Source organism: Pan troglodytes, chromosome 14 (genome assembly GCF_028858775.2).
Source record: "Pan troglodytes isolate AG18354 chromosome 14, NHGRI_mPanTro3-v2.0_pri, whole genome shotgun sequence".
Taxonomy (NCBI): Eukaryota; Metazoa; Chordata; class Mammalia; order Primates; family Hominidae; genus Pan; species Pan troglodytes.
In genome coordinates this window covers 116089858-116104909 of record NC_072412.2, presented here as the reverse complement: position 1 = coordinate 116104909, position 15052 = coordinate 116089858, and the positions used below count along the sequence as shown (strand labels likewise).

Here is a 15052-nt window from a genome sequence, read left to right as displayed (position 1 = left end):
GAGTCTCACTCTGTCGCCCAGGCTGGAGTGCAGTGGCGCAATCTCGGCTCACTACAAGCTCCGCCTCCCCGGTTCACGCCATTCTCCTGCCTCAGCCTCCTAAGTAGCTGGGACTACAGGCGCCCACCACCATGCCGGCTAATTTTTTTGTATTTTTAGTAGAGACGGGGTTTCACCGTGTTAGCCGGGATGGTCTTGATCTCCTGACCTTGTGATCCGCCCGCCTCGGCCTCCCAAAGTGCTGGGATTACAGGCGTGAGCCACCGCGCCCGGCCAGTGCTGCGAATCTTAAGATGGGAAACCACCGAGGTTACTCAGGCATCAGAGAACAACCCTGCACCAGCTATGGACACACAGGGCGCCCAGAGATGAAAAGCATGAAGAAAGCCAGGTGGAGGGTACGGGCGTCTCTGGGGACGGATCGCGGTATGAGCTGGTGCGGGCTGGGGCGGCAGGGACTAGGGGCCCCTGGCTGCAGGTCAGAAGCCTCACCTTTTGCGCCCAGGTATCCTTTCAGCCCCATAGGCCCTTCATCTCCTTTCTCTCCTTTAATGTCTTTCATTCCTGGCAGGATGACAGGAGGTGGTCCTGGGGGCCCAGGGTCCCCTCGGCTGCCTGGAAGGGAATAGAGTGCTGTCATTTTCTGGGGGCTCCAGACCACGCAGGAGAACACAGGTGAAGGCCTGGTCCCTGAGCCACGGGGCTGCACGTCTCCCCCAAGCAGGGAAGCCTTGGAGAGAGACCAAGGGCGCCGGAGAAGCCTCTCCTGTGTCCATCGGAGTAGTTGGAGTTGGGGGTGGCTCCAGGGTCCTGGGCCTGGGGCTGGTGTTACTGAGCACACAGCACCACAGTGGGGGGACGTGCCTGCCAGCAGATGCAGAGGGAGCGGTCAAAGCCAGTGTGACTCCCATAGGATGCTTTGTGAGAAGGTCATTTTGTTGTGTGTGCTCTGATGAGACCATGATGGACCTCGGTCACAAGCAGGAAGGCCTGTGAGGCAGGCGCCAGCTCCGTGCCCTCCTGTAGGCACCTTCGCAGGGAGGAGAAGCATGGAAGGGAGGTCTCCGGGGCGTTCTGAGGAGCTGAGAAATTGCAGGAGGGGAGGGGCCCAGAGCTGCGGGCTGGGCGGAAACTGTGCTAGTTCAGGCTGGGGATGCCCCGGAATCCATGCTCACTGGAGGAGTAAGTGAAATCTGGCTCAGTGAAAACAATTGAGCTTCAGTCTCTAAGCATTTACTGTGTATTCAGTACTAGGCTAGAGGCTGCTGGGATCAAAATCATAAATTGGTCCCGACCCCACAGAGCGTGCCCACCAGTGGAGGGACAGACACCCCCATGGTTAACCTCACCCTAAGGAGGCTCGAGGAAATAATTACCATGGAGCTGAAAATTACTTAATCTTAAAATGCCATTTTTTTTTGCCTGAAATAGCCTGAAATCTCTGCTAACAGGAAGACTATTTGAAAGCACAAGTGTGAGTAAAAATCTTAAAAAAAATGAGCACCCTAGATTGCAATTTTTATTTTGCTGAAAATTTGTAAAAGCTGTAACTCTGAAGAGTAATTAAGGTTTTCCAAAACAGCTTATTGATGTATAATTTATATACCCTACAACTCGCTCCAGTAAACAGAACAATTACATAACTTTAGTGTACTCACAGAGCTGTGAGCGAGCAGCACCGTCTAACTTGAGAACATTTTATCCCAGAAAATGAAACCCTGGAGCCGTTGGCAGCCATTCCCTAATTCTCCCCTAACCCTTCAGCTTTAGGAAACTGCGAATCCACTTTTCATTTCTGTAAACTTGCTTACTGGGGACATCTCATATACACGCAGTCAGACGACACGTGGCACAGTGTTCTCAAGGCTCGCCCACGCGCCATGTCTGAGAGCCCCATCCTTCCTCAGCACTGAATGTGCCCTTGCACAGCTCTGCCGTATTTTACTCATCCATTCATCAGTCGATGCATTTTCAGGCTGTTTCCAATTATGGCTGCTATAAAGGATGCTGCCATGAGATTTGTGTCCACATTTTTGTCTGTACCTATGTTTCCAATGATCTTCATCTAGGAGTAGAACTTCTGGGTAACTCTATGCTTAGTTGCTTAATGAACTGCCAAACTGTTTTGTACACTGGCCGCAGCGTTTTACACTCCTGCTGGCAGCCTGTGAAGGTTCCCATTTCTCCACCTCCTCACCAACACACACTCTCAGTCATTAAGTTTTTAGAGACCACTGTGATTATTTCAGAACAAAAGCATCTGAACAGAAGTCATGAAAATGTGACTTGTTAGTAATAAACTCAATGAACGAGGGGCCCGACGTGGGGGGTCTTGAGATGCCTGTCCGTGTGAGGGTTTGAACCCACCTCATGTGTGGACCATGTTCTCTCTGGCACCGTGTTATGTCCTTCCACCTGGAAAGCTGTGTCCTCCTGTGCCTGGTGGTACTCCCTTCTCTTGGAACTCACCTGTCCCCTGCTTTTCACCGCCCCCTCTTCATGTTTACCACGGTATAATCATGGTGGAATATGTTTCATGACATATTTGGTTCTTGGCGATGCCATCATTTTGGTTCTCAAGAGTTTCCTTTGGTTAGGATTATTCCCTTATCACATGGTCAGTGTGTTGAGGCAGGGATAAAGCCTTTGAGTTTTTGTTAGCTCATTTTGTTTGTTTTGTCTAGCTTTAGGGTTCCTGGATGCATGGGTTTTCAAAAATTCATTCTGGGCAATGTTATGCCACCAAGAAAGGGTAAGGAGGATGCCACCATGACCAGGTAAGGAGGATGTTAAGAGAGGGACACACCTTTAAAACCTGGCTCACCAGCCAGACCCTTCAGACCGGGTATTCCGAAAAATCCAGCCTCGCCTTTGCTCCCTGGAAACCCGGGTCTCCCTTTGAGTCCAGGCATGCCTTGGAAACCATCCATCCCAGGTGAGCCTCTATCTCCTTCAGAGGAAAAGAGAAAAGTGCTGGGTTAGACACGAATAAAATGCATGGGACATTTCAGTCTCACGTCTCCGTAACATTTCGGCAATGTAACTCAAGTGAGAAGATTCTGAACCTAAAATAGGGATTTCCGGGGACACCATCTTCTAAGCAACTTCTCTCTGTTGACCTCTGCTGTTAACAGACAGCATTCCAGAATCAGCCTGTCTTCAGACCAGACATTGGCAACAAGGAAACACACAAAGATCAGGCAGGAAGGCTAGGAGGGAAATCTGAAGATGATGCAGGTTCACTGGCCCACAGGCCCATCAGGACAAAGGCAGAGAGACACACTGGAAAGGAAGGCAGCAGTAACACTGCACCTGGCATGGAAATGCGACACAGGACCACAGAAAGACAGACCAATGTCTCAGGCAATGGAAGGAGAGGTCAAGGTGTCTCCAGCAACAGAAAGACAGGCTCATATGTCTCTAGTAATGGAAAGACCAACCCATGTGTCTCCAGCAATGGAAGGACTGACCAATGTGTCTCCAGCAACGGAAGGACAGAACAGTGTGTCTCCAGCAATGGAGGGACAGAGCAGTGTGTCTCCAGCAATGGAAGGACCGACCAATGTGTCTCCAGCAACGGAAGGACAGGACAGTGTGTCTCCAGCACAGAGGGATAGAACAGTGTGTCTCCAGCAATGGAGGGACAGAGCAGTCTGTCTCCAGCAATGGAAGGACAGAGCAGTGTGTCTCCGGCAATGGAAGGACAGAACTGCGTGTCTCCAGCAATGGAAGGACAGAGCAGTGTGTCTCCAGCAATGGAAGGACAGAACTGTGTGTCTCCAGCAATGGAAGGACAGAACTGTGTGTCTCCAGCATGGAGGGACAGAGCAGTCTGTCTCCAGCAATGGAAGGACAGAGCAGTCTGTCTCCAGCAATGGAAGGACAGAACTGTGTGTCTCCAGCAATGGAAGGACAGAACTGTGTGTCTCCAGCAATGGAAGAACAGTGTGTCTCCAGCAACGTTCATGGGCTGGAGGGCTCTGCTTCTAGATTGGCCTGCTTGTGCTGAAATAAACCTATCCCTGTAACCAACCACTTTGCTTTGCTTTGGTTTCAAATTCACCAAATAACCTCTGGATCTGAATCTAGGCCCCTGAGTGGACCTCTCCACAAATTTCCCTGTGCAGATGGTGATATTTACAATAAGATGATGTTTCCCAGGCAGGAGCAGTTTGTCTTGGTAAATTCATAAACTGGCTTTGTGAGGCACATTGGTCCCACCCGCGTCTAAGCAGCATTAACCAGCTGTCCTGAGGCTGCTGTCTCCTGGGTCAGGAGAGTCCCAAGGCCTCCCATCTGCAGAAGTGTGAGGCCAGCCCCACGGCCCACAGAGGCGCCCAGCAGAGCTGTCTCAGGTCAGAGTTGATTAGACCCAACCTCCCCGCCAAGGGATCCCTGGTCACAGTCACACAATTACCTTTTAGCCCGGGGGTCCCAGGCATTCCATCAATTCCTTTAAATCCAGGGCTTCCTGGATGGCCTCGCTCCCCTGTGAAGCCAGCATCTCCTCTGTCACCAGAGAGACCTTTCATGCCCACAGGGCCAGGAGCGCCTGTGTCCCCAGGGTCCCCTCTATCACCAGGCAGACCTGTCAGGAAGAGGAGCAAATCAAACAGGGTGGACAAACACACACAGGGGAAATTTCTCTTCTGCTTTTACGGCATCGAGTGTTCAGTAAGAAAAGCTCCTTAGAAGGAAAGTGGAAAACCACCATGTTGGGGTGAGTTTCCAAAGTGTGGCCGGAGCGGGACCCTGGGGCTGGCCTTTCTGGAGAGGTCTGTATCTGGAGGTTGAGGCTGTGCTGGCGGGGTGCCAGCCAGCATGGCTTTCCCACTGCAGTCTTCAGAAGCCAAGGGACAAAGCTGTGTGGATGCTGATGTGAGTGGGGGCCTTGCCAGCTCTGGCTGGGGCATGGTCACTGGGGTTAGTCAAGAGCTGGCCTGTTCCTCGCGAACATCACTGGCTCCAGCCCGGAGTTAGTCCCGGGGGACCCTCCAGCTGCCCATTTGCTGCTGCTGCCCTCTTTGGTCTCCGTGCTCCCATCTCATCATTGCTACTGTCGTGAGCTTGGCAGCTCCCAGCCCACAGCTGTCCTCCCGCCTCCCCCCGACTCCAAGCCGTCTAAGGGCTGCCTGCTGGGTCCCTAAAATCCCTTCTTAATGCATTTCTCTGTTAAAAACTCCCAAAGGCCCCCTCTGCCTCGGGGCTCCAACTCCTTAGCTCCAGCATTCACTGCTCCCAACCTTTGGCTCAATCTTCTTATCTAAACCCCCAGCCCCCTCAAATCAGGCTCTCTTCCCCAGCCGGTTTGGGGATCACAGGCTCCAAAGTGTTCCCTGGGCAATTCTGCCTCTGCTGGGGTGGTCCCCCTTTCCTAGAGAGCACCCCACATTCCAGTCCCAGCCTTCTCCTCCACTGGCCTGCCTCTGCTGGGGTGGTCCCCCTTTCCTAGAGAGCACCCCACATTCCAGTCCCAGCCTTCTCCCCCGCTGGTCTGCCTCTGCTGGGGTGGTCCCCCTTTCCTAGAGAGCACCCCACATTCCAGTCCCAGCCTTCTCCCCCGCTGGCCTGCCTCTGCTGGGGTGGTCCCCCTTTCCTAGAGAGCACCCCGCATTCCAGTCCCAGCCTTCCCCCCGCTGGCACCAGGCACTTCTCCCCTTGGGCTTGCTCTGACCTGCCTGTCCCCGCCTCCTCTGGGTCACCGGGGACCGCGTGGCCTTGTCACTCTGCTGGCTTGCCCAGGCCAAGTGGGAGCCTTTTAATGTGTGTGTCTCTCTCCCCACCTAAAGTGTAGGCTTTAGTTCAGGACAGGCTTTCCCATGGGTCTCGTAAGCACCACACGACGCTGTGTTCAGCTGATGCTCAGTAGCTGAGGACCAGCACGGCCCTGTCGATACTGAGATAGGAGCCCGAACCTCCGGTCCAGGTGTGCTACCCCAGGAAGCCAGTGGCTAGTGCGGCAATGGGGGAGCGGGCCCTACCTGAGTCCAGCCCCCAGCTCTTGGACACAGGCGAGGCCCCACATGGGGGAAGCCAGTGTGTATCTTCAAGTGGAGTGGCAGTTCCCTAGCAAGACCTGCTAAGGTCCTGGACAAAGCTGTTGCCTGACTGTGGCAAACCAGAGAACTATGCTAAGATTGAGAGTTTCTAAAAGGTGACTGTGGTCCATGGAGACAACTCCTTATTAAGCAACTGCATCTTTCCCACTTTTCAGTTACAGTGTCCTTTGGTGACATACAACACTTCCTTAAAAAGCTGTTTTTCTGGACAAAACAAAAAGGGGGGAAAGTACATTGATTCCTCCAACCAGCACTGACAGTTTCCCTGGACCGTGAAGTGTAGGAGTCTGGGAACTGGCTGTACTGAGTGTGGGAGAGCGGCCTGGGCAGCGGTGGGCGATGCCCATGGATGCTGTGCCCTGCCTGCCTTCTGGGCCACCTCTGCCACCTGCCTTGGCCTGTGTGGTGGGCATGCAGCCGAGCCTCCCCTCCCCGCTCCTCTGCTCCAGCCCATCTACCCCAGGTTTCCCTGACGGAGCCACCTGCCTTTCCAACCCACACCCTGCACTTTCATAAAACCATTTCTCCTCTCCACATCAGAGCAGTGATTCTGAACTTTTGTAGGGGGAATTTCTTTCTTTTTCTTTTTTCCCGATGAGACCTTCCCTAGATCCTTAATATATACAACAGGTACAGAGGATGAGCTGATGTCTCAGGCTGTTTGTGTCTCCTTATTAGGTGAAATACATGTTCTGGTTTGGGAACCCCTGCACCTCTTAAGGGGTTCCATGGAACAGAGTTTGAGAGCTCCACAAGAAGACAGTGCTCATTCCCTTGGCAGGACCAGTGAGGACCCCACTCGTTTCTGGGAGGGCTGGAGTCTTACCTTCACGGCCTGGGATTCCTGGCAGCCCCAAGGGCCCCTCTTGGCCAGGAGCTCCTGGGAATCCATGCAGTCCTGGAGGCCCGTACAGGCCTGGCTGGCCGGAAGGTCCTGGGAGGCCTGGCTGGCCCTTCAGCCCTGGCATCCCAGGCATCCCTTGGCTTCCTGCAGGAATCAGAGACAAGAGCTGTGGGGGCCAACTCTGGACTGTTCATCACAGACAGCATCTCCCTCCACACACTCATTCTGTAAAAAGAGTAATTCATGCTTTTCTGGACTCTAGAGAATCAGGAAAACACAAAGAAGTATAAAGGATAAAATCGAGGTAAGGCACACCATCACCCAGCGGTAATGACTACCACTGGGAATTTCCTTCCTGCCCTTGTCTATTCCTGTAAATAACTAGACATTTGCAGAGTTGACATGGCACTATAAGTATAGTTTTAACCTAGTTTTCTTCACTTGACATTATATTTTGAACATTTTGCCACATTTAAAAATAGTCTTTGCAAACATTTAAAATAACTACATGAATAAAACTCTATCATCTGGACACATTGAATGTATTCCATCGCATCCTCCCCGTTTTTTTCACTTTTGCAAACAGCACTGTCAGGAATAGTTGGGGAGTTTTCTTTTTTTGCTGTGTTTATCCATGTCCATGTTGTAGGTAATTTCTTTAGGAAACTGCCTGAGAAATTGACATCGTTTATCAAAGCAAACACTAATTTAATGTTGTTTAAAAGATACATCGCACTGATTCAGAAAGTCTAAACCCATTTATTCTACCAGTGTTTCCCCAGCACTGAGCGTTAGCATTGAAGCAAAACGGAACCCTGGCAGTCGTGATGCGGTGGATGTAGTGTCGGGGGATCCGCTTGCTTGTTCTTCATTATGATCTACGTTTCTTTCTCCTGGTTATTGATTTTGGTGAAGTTTTAGTTCTTTGCTCATATCTTCTCTCTCTCTTTCTTTTTTAAATGGAGACAGGGTTTCGCCATGTTGCCTAGGCTGGTTTCAAACTCCTGAGCTCATGCGATCTGCCTGCCTTGGCCTCCCAAAGTGCTGGGATTACAGGCATGAGCCACCGTGCCCGGCCTCTTTGCTCCTATTTTCCTCTGGGGAGTTTTATATTTTCCTGATAGATTTTAGTATTCCTCATATACACTGACGAATTTTCCTTCATAACTATTGTAAAGTTTATTCTGCTGCTCAAACTTTAATTTTGCTTTCCACATGCAGGATACTAACCTTTGTATTCAAACTTCATATGGTGTGTGTGTGGGTGTGTGCACACGTGTGATTTCTTCTCTTCATTTTAAGTTTGGAATATCCTGTCCTGCCCAGTGGTCAGATACTAAGGGCATCTGTTTTCTTCTAGTTTCTAACACTAGCTCCCTGGACCTCCTTATATTCAGGCGTTTCCCCCTCTCTTCGTGAGCCTGACGCTTGTTGCAGCTGCTCTCCGATTATTAACACCGGAGGTGCACACTCCTGCCACCACTTTACAGTCCACACACTCACGTAGCCTCACAGCTATCCTGCAGGTGTGCAGGGCTGGTCCAGGACAGGGAGGCAGACGAGCCAGGGGGGTGCACAGGAGGGGGCAGTGACAAAAGGGACCCGGTCAGTCTTGGACCAACCCAGAACCGAGAGTCAGGCTGCTGACTGCACACTGTCTGACCGCGTCAACCTGCAGCGAGGGAGAGGGCTGACTGAGCAGGAGGCGCACTCGAAGCCGAGGTCTGAAATGAGATTCTCTGAGATGCACGGATGCATCGGTTCTCACCTCCTCCTGTAGTACTGTGAGAAATGAGGACACTTCTATTTTTTGGTCTTCTATCTTTAGAGTGAAGAGCTCCAGGGGAAATGGATTGTTAGTGGGTGCTAATGGTTGTGAAGAGTTGGCAGGCAGCGCTGCAGGCTGTAAAGGATTCGCAGCGATGGCAGGTCCACCCCACTCCTGCTCATTGACAAGAACAATGGGGTGGGGATCTGACAGACACCAGGTGACATTCATAACCCAGGGACATGGACTGTGGGGGAACTTGGGGGCTGAGCAGGCGAGATGGCCTCAGCAGGGGGCAGCAGGGCTGGAGACGGTCCGGGCGTGCTTCTGAGCACTGCCCTTCCTCCCCTCCTGGAAGTGGACAGCACGGTCTCCGGGTGAATGTGCACGAATGCCCGATCCTCCGGCAAGGACTGCCTTGCAAAAATCAGGCACCGAGGTGCTTTGTGATTATTTCTTTAGAGCTGAATGTTTCAGGTCAGTTTCCACTTATAGACTATCTGTTAAAAAAGGAACAACTGCTAAAAATCAGCCTCCCTCAGTGAAATCACATCTCATCTGTGGACGTCTGCATTACTTCATTCCGAGAGTTCTGCTCAGAAGCGCAGGGTGCACCTGCGTGTGTTTGTGGCCGTCCCGCACAGCCAGTCGAATGGAAGCAGGACCCGCTGCACGCTGCTCCTGTAGCACTGGTGGGCGGAACTGAAACTGAAGTAGTTACTTGGAATGTTGATGCTTTGGGAGTCAGGATTTTTACCATCCAAAACATTCTGCCTAACAAGGCATATGAAGCTTGTCATAAAGGTAACGTCGATCATGGTAAAGACCTTAATAAGACATCGAAAGTAAGCCTGCTGCCATTTGTTTTCATGCTCAAACATTCTGAAGCCTGCAGGAAGTAATTAAGTTTTAAAAAAATTCTACCAGAAGTACCCTTATGTCAAAGAGCTTGGGGCAGGATTTTGACAGCTGGGTTGCAGAACAGGTCGATGGTGGACACTCGAGTCACCTACGTATGTCCTTCACTTTGCCTTCTGTGAACTCATTTAAGTGACTTCCAGGAAGGCTGACACACGGAGCCCCACCTCTCAGCGTCGAGTCCTCAGTTTCTGCAGACAGCGCTGATTTGCATCTTATCTTCCATAAATGACCTGGAGAGTCAGTAGGACTGGAAAGGGGAGATCTGGATGGCCGAGCACGAGGTCTCCCCATCCTCGTAATTTCACCCAACAACCTGCTCTAGCTGGCTTGGTTCAGGGTTGGATGTGTATGTGTGAGCATGCATAGGCACGTGTGTGTATGTGAGTGTGTGATCATGTGTGAGCGTGCATAGGCACGTGTGAGTATGTACGTGTGTGTATGAGTGTACGATCATGTGTGAGTGTGCACAGACACGTGTGTGGGTATGTACGTGTGTGTGATCATGTGTGTGTGCACAGGCACGTGTGTGGGTACGTGCGTGTGTGTGATCGTATGTGAGCATGCATAGGCACCTGTGTGGGTATGTGCATGTGTGTGATCGTGTGTGAGTGTGCATAGGCACGTGTGTGGATACGTGTGTGTATGGAGTGTGTGATCATGTTTGAGCATGCACAGGCATGTGTGTGAGTACGTGCATATGTGATCATGTGTGAGTGTGCATAGGCACGTGTGGGTACGTGCATGTGATCATGTGTGAGTGTGCACAGGCACGTGTGGGTACGTGCATGTGTGATCATGTGTGAGTGTGCATAGGCACGTGTGTGGGTACGTGCGTGTGTGATGTGTGTGTGCATAGGCACGTGTGTGGGTACGTGCGTGTGTGATCGTGTGAGTGTGCATAGGCACGTGTGTGGGTACGTGCGTGTGTGATCATGTGTGAGTGTGCATAGGCACATGTGTGGGTACGTGTGTGTGTAAGGAGTGTGATCATGTGTGAGCATGCATAGGCACGTGTGTGGGTATGTGCATGTGTGTGATCATGTGTGAGCGTGTATGTGCATGAGTGTGACCGTGAACGTGTGTGTGTGTGTGTGCATGCATGCACTCTGGCCATCTTAAGCTCTTCCTTGCTCTCTCAGTGAACTGTGGCACCCATGGGCGCTCCCTAGTATCAACAGCTGGGGGCGCTGATCAGTCTCATCATCATCATCAAAACTCCCGTCCTGGGTCCCAACCCTTCCAGGCCTTGCTAGGAATCTGACAGGCTCATCCGAAAACCAATTCATGCTCCTGAGCTTCATGGGTTCGCCTGCCAGTGGAGGCCTAGCCTCCATCTCGCTTAGGATGCCTGATGTGGGCTGATGGCAGAATCAGGGGAGCGACATCTGCTTCCCACACCACAGAGAAGCCTCTTCGGGCTGGGGTTGGCAGCAGGGACTAACGACAATGCCATCAACAGATAAACAGTGAATGCACCGAGTCACAGTTTTAACCCGCATTTTCTTTTCTTTTCGTTTTGAGACAGAGTCTCACTCTGTCACCCAGGCTGGAGTGCAGTGGAATGATCATAGCTCACTGCAGTCTCCCATTCCTGGGCTCAAGCAATCCTCCCACCTCAGCTTCCCATGTAGTTGGGATTACAGGTGCACAACACCATGCCCAGTTAATTATTTGATTTTTTTTTTTTTGTAGAGATGGGGTCTCCCTATGTAGCCCAGGATGGTTTTGAACCCCTGGGCTCAATCAATCCTCTTGCCTTGGCCTCCCAAAGTGTTGGGATTACAGGTGTAAGCCACTGTGCTCAGCCTCATTTTTGATTTGGAACACTGAATGGCAGGTTGCAATGATCTAGCAATCCCCAGCCTGGGGTTCACCCACTGTGAATACTTGCTGTCCATAGCATCAACTTTCATTAAAGCTCGGGGCTCGGGTTCCCAAAGCCGATTTGGCATCAGTTGAACCCTTAAAGCTACTGGGTGCCTTGTCACTCATGAAACCATGGATGCTCTGTCTACTTTGATAGAGATACATTGATAACACTGTAAACAACATTAAGACATTTTTAAAAATGTATTAATTTTTACACCAATAGAATTGCATTCCAGATTATTTCTATTTTCCTTCTTCACCTCTGACTAAGCATGGCCAGGGCCCATCTTTTCTTCATACCAACTGTACAGATTCTGCCAAGACAAACAGTGAGCCTGTCACGGCCCCTGTCACGGCCAGGCATATGCAACTTGACAACAGATTACATCAGTGAATCCACACCTGTCAAAGTTCTCAGATGGCCAGACCGCACTGGCTACCGTGGGTAGTCATGGTGTTGTGACACATTCTAAAGGAGCGCTGGAAGGCCATGGGAGAAGGCACGCATGGCTAGCACCATAGCGCACTGCTGCTTTCTATCAAATCCCCCAGAAGGGATTGGGGTCGCCCTTGGAGGCCACTGTGCATCTGGGATGGGGCCCCCGGCTCCCCGATGGGGCACTCACCTCTGAATCCAGGGGGGCCTCTGTCTCCGGGAAGGCCTTTAAGCCCAGGCTGTCCAGGCACACCAGCATCTCCCCGTGGCCCGGGCTGGGCTCCCAGGACTTCTCCAGGGAGGCCCCTTTCCCCAGGGGGCCCATCTGGCCCTGGCAGGCCGATGGGACCTGGGGATCCATCTGGGCCAGGGAGGCCCACTGCACCTTTGGATCCTCGGGGTCCTATGAACCCTAAAAGGAAACATGGGTGGGCCCCAAACCACAAGTTAGCATGGTGACGTTCTAAGAGAAGAGTCAAAAAGAGGCTGGAAACAGCAAAAATTTGGCTATGGGGTCCTCAGAAGGCATTCCTCAGCTCGAGCCCTTGTCCCTGTCGCCCTTTTTGGAACCTACAACCTTCGCCATGTCGTTCTGTTGGTTATGTTTCTTCTGCTTGACACGCCATTCGGCCCCCCAGCCCTAAAACTGAGTGAAGGTGGATAAGCCCCTAACAATGCCTCCTTGGACCTCGATTTGCATAATTCATGGGTTCCCCTGCTTTGCAAATAAGCCCCAAAGAATAGCTTTTTGTGGGACCTTCTAGATTGTGCTGAGTGAGGAACAGCACTTTGGGATGGAAAATCCCAGGGAGGCAGGAACGAACAGGGCCGTCAGAGCCAAAACGCTGCCTGCCGTAACATCTCCCTGGTAGAAACCCGTCACTGTCAGTTGGGAAACGCTTCAAAGAGGAACGACACCCCTCTGTTGTATTGACCATGAAAATCATCAAGTCCCAACCCCAGCATTTTGGGAGGCTGAGGCGGGCGAATCACGAGGTCAGGAGATCGAGACCATCCTGGCTAACACGGTGAAACCTCGTCTCTACTAAAAATACAAAAAATTAGCCAGGCGTGGTGGCGGGCGCCTGTAGTCCCAGCTACTCAGGAGGCTGAGGCGGGAGAATGGCGTGAACCCGGGAGGCGGAGCTTGCAGTGAGCCAAGATCGCGCCACTGCACTCCATCCAGCCTGGGCGACAGAGTGAGATTCCATCTCAAAAGAGAAAAAAAAAAAGAAAATCATCAAGTCCCATCTGCGGACGGAGGGAAGGCAGCTGTCCTGTGTCTTTTGTGGGTGCCACTGGATAAAATGATCTCATCAGGTCACTTCCTTTTTCGGTGCAGTCAGCCCTGACGTGGCCTCAGAATGAACTCCCACAGCTGACAGTCACGCTGTGCTCAGAAGGAAAGGCTTCTGAGGTCACCACCACCCCCGCTGTGCATGCAGGAGAGAAGCCTGCAACGATGAGACTGGCAGGTGATTCTGTGGGACAAGATCAAGTACACGGCAGGCTTGGCACTCCTATGTATGGATACGGAAAAGGGAAAGTTTTCTGTGTTCTGTGGGGTGTATCCCACCAAAAAGATCCAATGAGCAGGGCCCTGGGCCCTCCTGGGCCGGTACAGCCATCACTGCCTGGGAGCTGGGAGTGACTGGAATACAGAATAAAGGATCTGGATTAACCTGACGTTAATCAGCTAGACCGTACTCAGAGTTTTAACGGTGTGATTTACTCACAATGAAGAGACATGACTTTCACCGGCAATGTTACAAACTGTACCCAGGGAGCCGTGCACTCGGGTTTGCATGTGTGGGTCTTAGATCTGGAATAGACTCTCTGATTTTTGCAATCCTTGAATTGGGCATTTTATCCTCTTCTGCATGTGGCGACAGAAGGGCAGTATATTTCAGCACCATAAAAAGTGACATGCATTTCAGAAACTGATCAGTTCCTCAATCACCACCCACCCCCAGCCTGCCCCAGCCTCCCTGTTCATGACGTAAGGGCTCACATTTGATGGTGGAACAGGCTCCCAACTCACGTGGGCAACTGTCCAAATCACCTGATAATGGGTGCATCCCATCCATTCCCCCCTACAGGGGAGCCCCGTATGGCGTTCACGCACACGTGGCTGGGCACTCCAATCACAATTACCAGAGAATTTTCATACTCACAGCAAGAAGCTGTTCAGGAATTATTATCCTTCTCTCAAAATCATGAATGCTTAAACTTGGTATATATGAAATCATGAGAGTGGCAATGTTACACTTCTAAATATTTAGACACTTCCAGCAGGGCAACAAAACCATAGAGACCAACCCCTGGGGCAGAGGCATGGAGACTTCCTTTGCTTCATTCGAATGCAGAGTTGTTTTTACCAGGGCCTTGATACAGACACAGGAAGCCTGCTTCCCAATTTTGCAAAACATGGAGAAACGCATCATATGAAAGGAAACAGGTTCAGGGTTTGGAACAATCCCTACGGGCTGCAACACGAAATTCCGAAAGATACCATCTATCAGGGACGGACAGATAATTCTGCATTGAGGCTTAAATCAGCTATCTGAGTGGAGGTCAGGGGAGGGGCAGGGTTCAATTAGTCTTCACTGGGAACATTTGCAGGATGTTCAACCTAAGGGCGCAACAGTCCCGATGTTCTGTGTGATATTCCAGACATGGGGAGCGCTTTATTCAGTTTCTAGAGCCCAGTTGGAAAAGAATCCTGATAAGTGGGGGTCCTAGAAGGTTGCTCAGAATTCCAAGGGCATGGAACGATGTCATTAAAAGAAAGTGTGTGTTCCCGGGGTCAGTTCTGCCTGTTCATGAGACGTCTGTGGGAGATGTGGCCGCCTCTCTCAGGGTGTGTGGTTATGAGGAAGTCAACTGTGTGGCTCAGGGACAGCCCAGTGAGAACTCCCTGGGAGGCAGGCTGTATTCCAGGGAGGAACTTTCTAGCAACAAGAGGGTTCCAATGTGCCACAGGTTCTAGGTGACAAGTGGGACTCCAGCAGAGGCTGCAGGAACCTGCCCAGGACCCTGTGGAAGGATGTTTCATCTCGGGTGGAAAGTTGTCCACAATGGCTTCCATGGTTTCATTAGACAAACACTATTGAAGATGTGTGCGGCCTGGCACAGTGGCTCACGCCTGTCATCCC

At 51.4% G+C, this 15052-nt stretch overlaps 1 protein-coding gene across 2 annotated transcripts in view; it reads right to left on the bottom strand.

Moving 5' to 3' along the window:
• The window catches only part of COL4A2 (collagen type IV alpha 2 chain), a 207688-nt gene that overhangs the window by 28062 nt on the left and 164574 nt on the right, over positions 1 to 15052 (bottom strand). For both annotated transcript variants that reach the window (XM_063792318.1, XM_001136859.6), the window contains exons 29-33: positions 12088 to 12309; positions 6886 to 7047; positions 4418 to 4588; positions 2807 to 2950; positions 493 to 615 (exon numbers count right to left, since the gene is read on the bottom strand). In XM_063792318.1, the coding sequence (XP_063648388.1) occupies positions 493 to 615; positions 2807 to 2950; positions 4418 to 4588; positions 6886 to 7047; positions 12088 to 12309 (822 nt within the window). The remainder of the gene's footprint in view (positions 1 to 492; positions 616 to 2806; positions 2951 to 4417; positions 4589 to 6885; positions 7048 to 12087; positions 12310 to 15052) is intronic.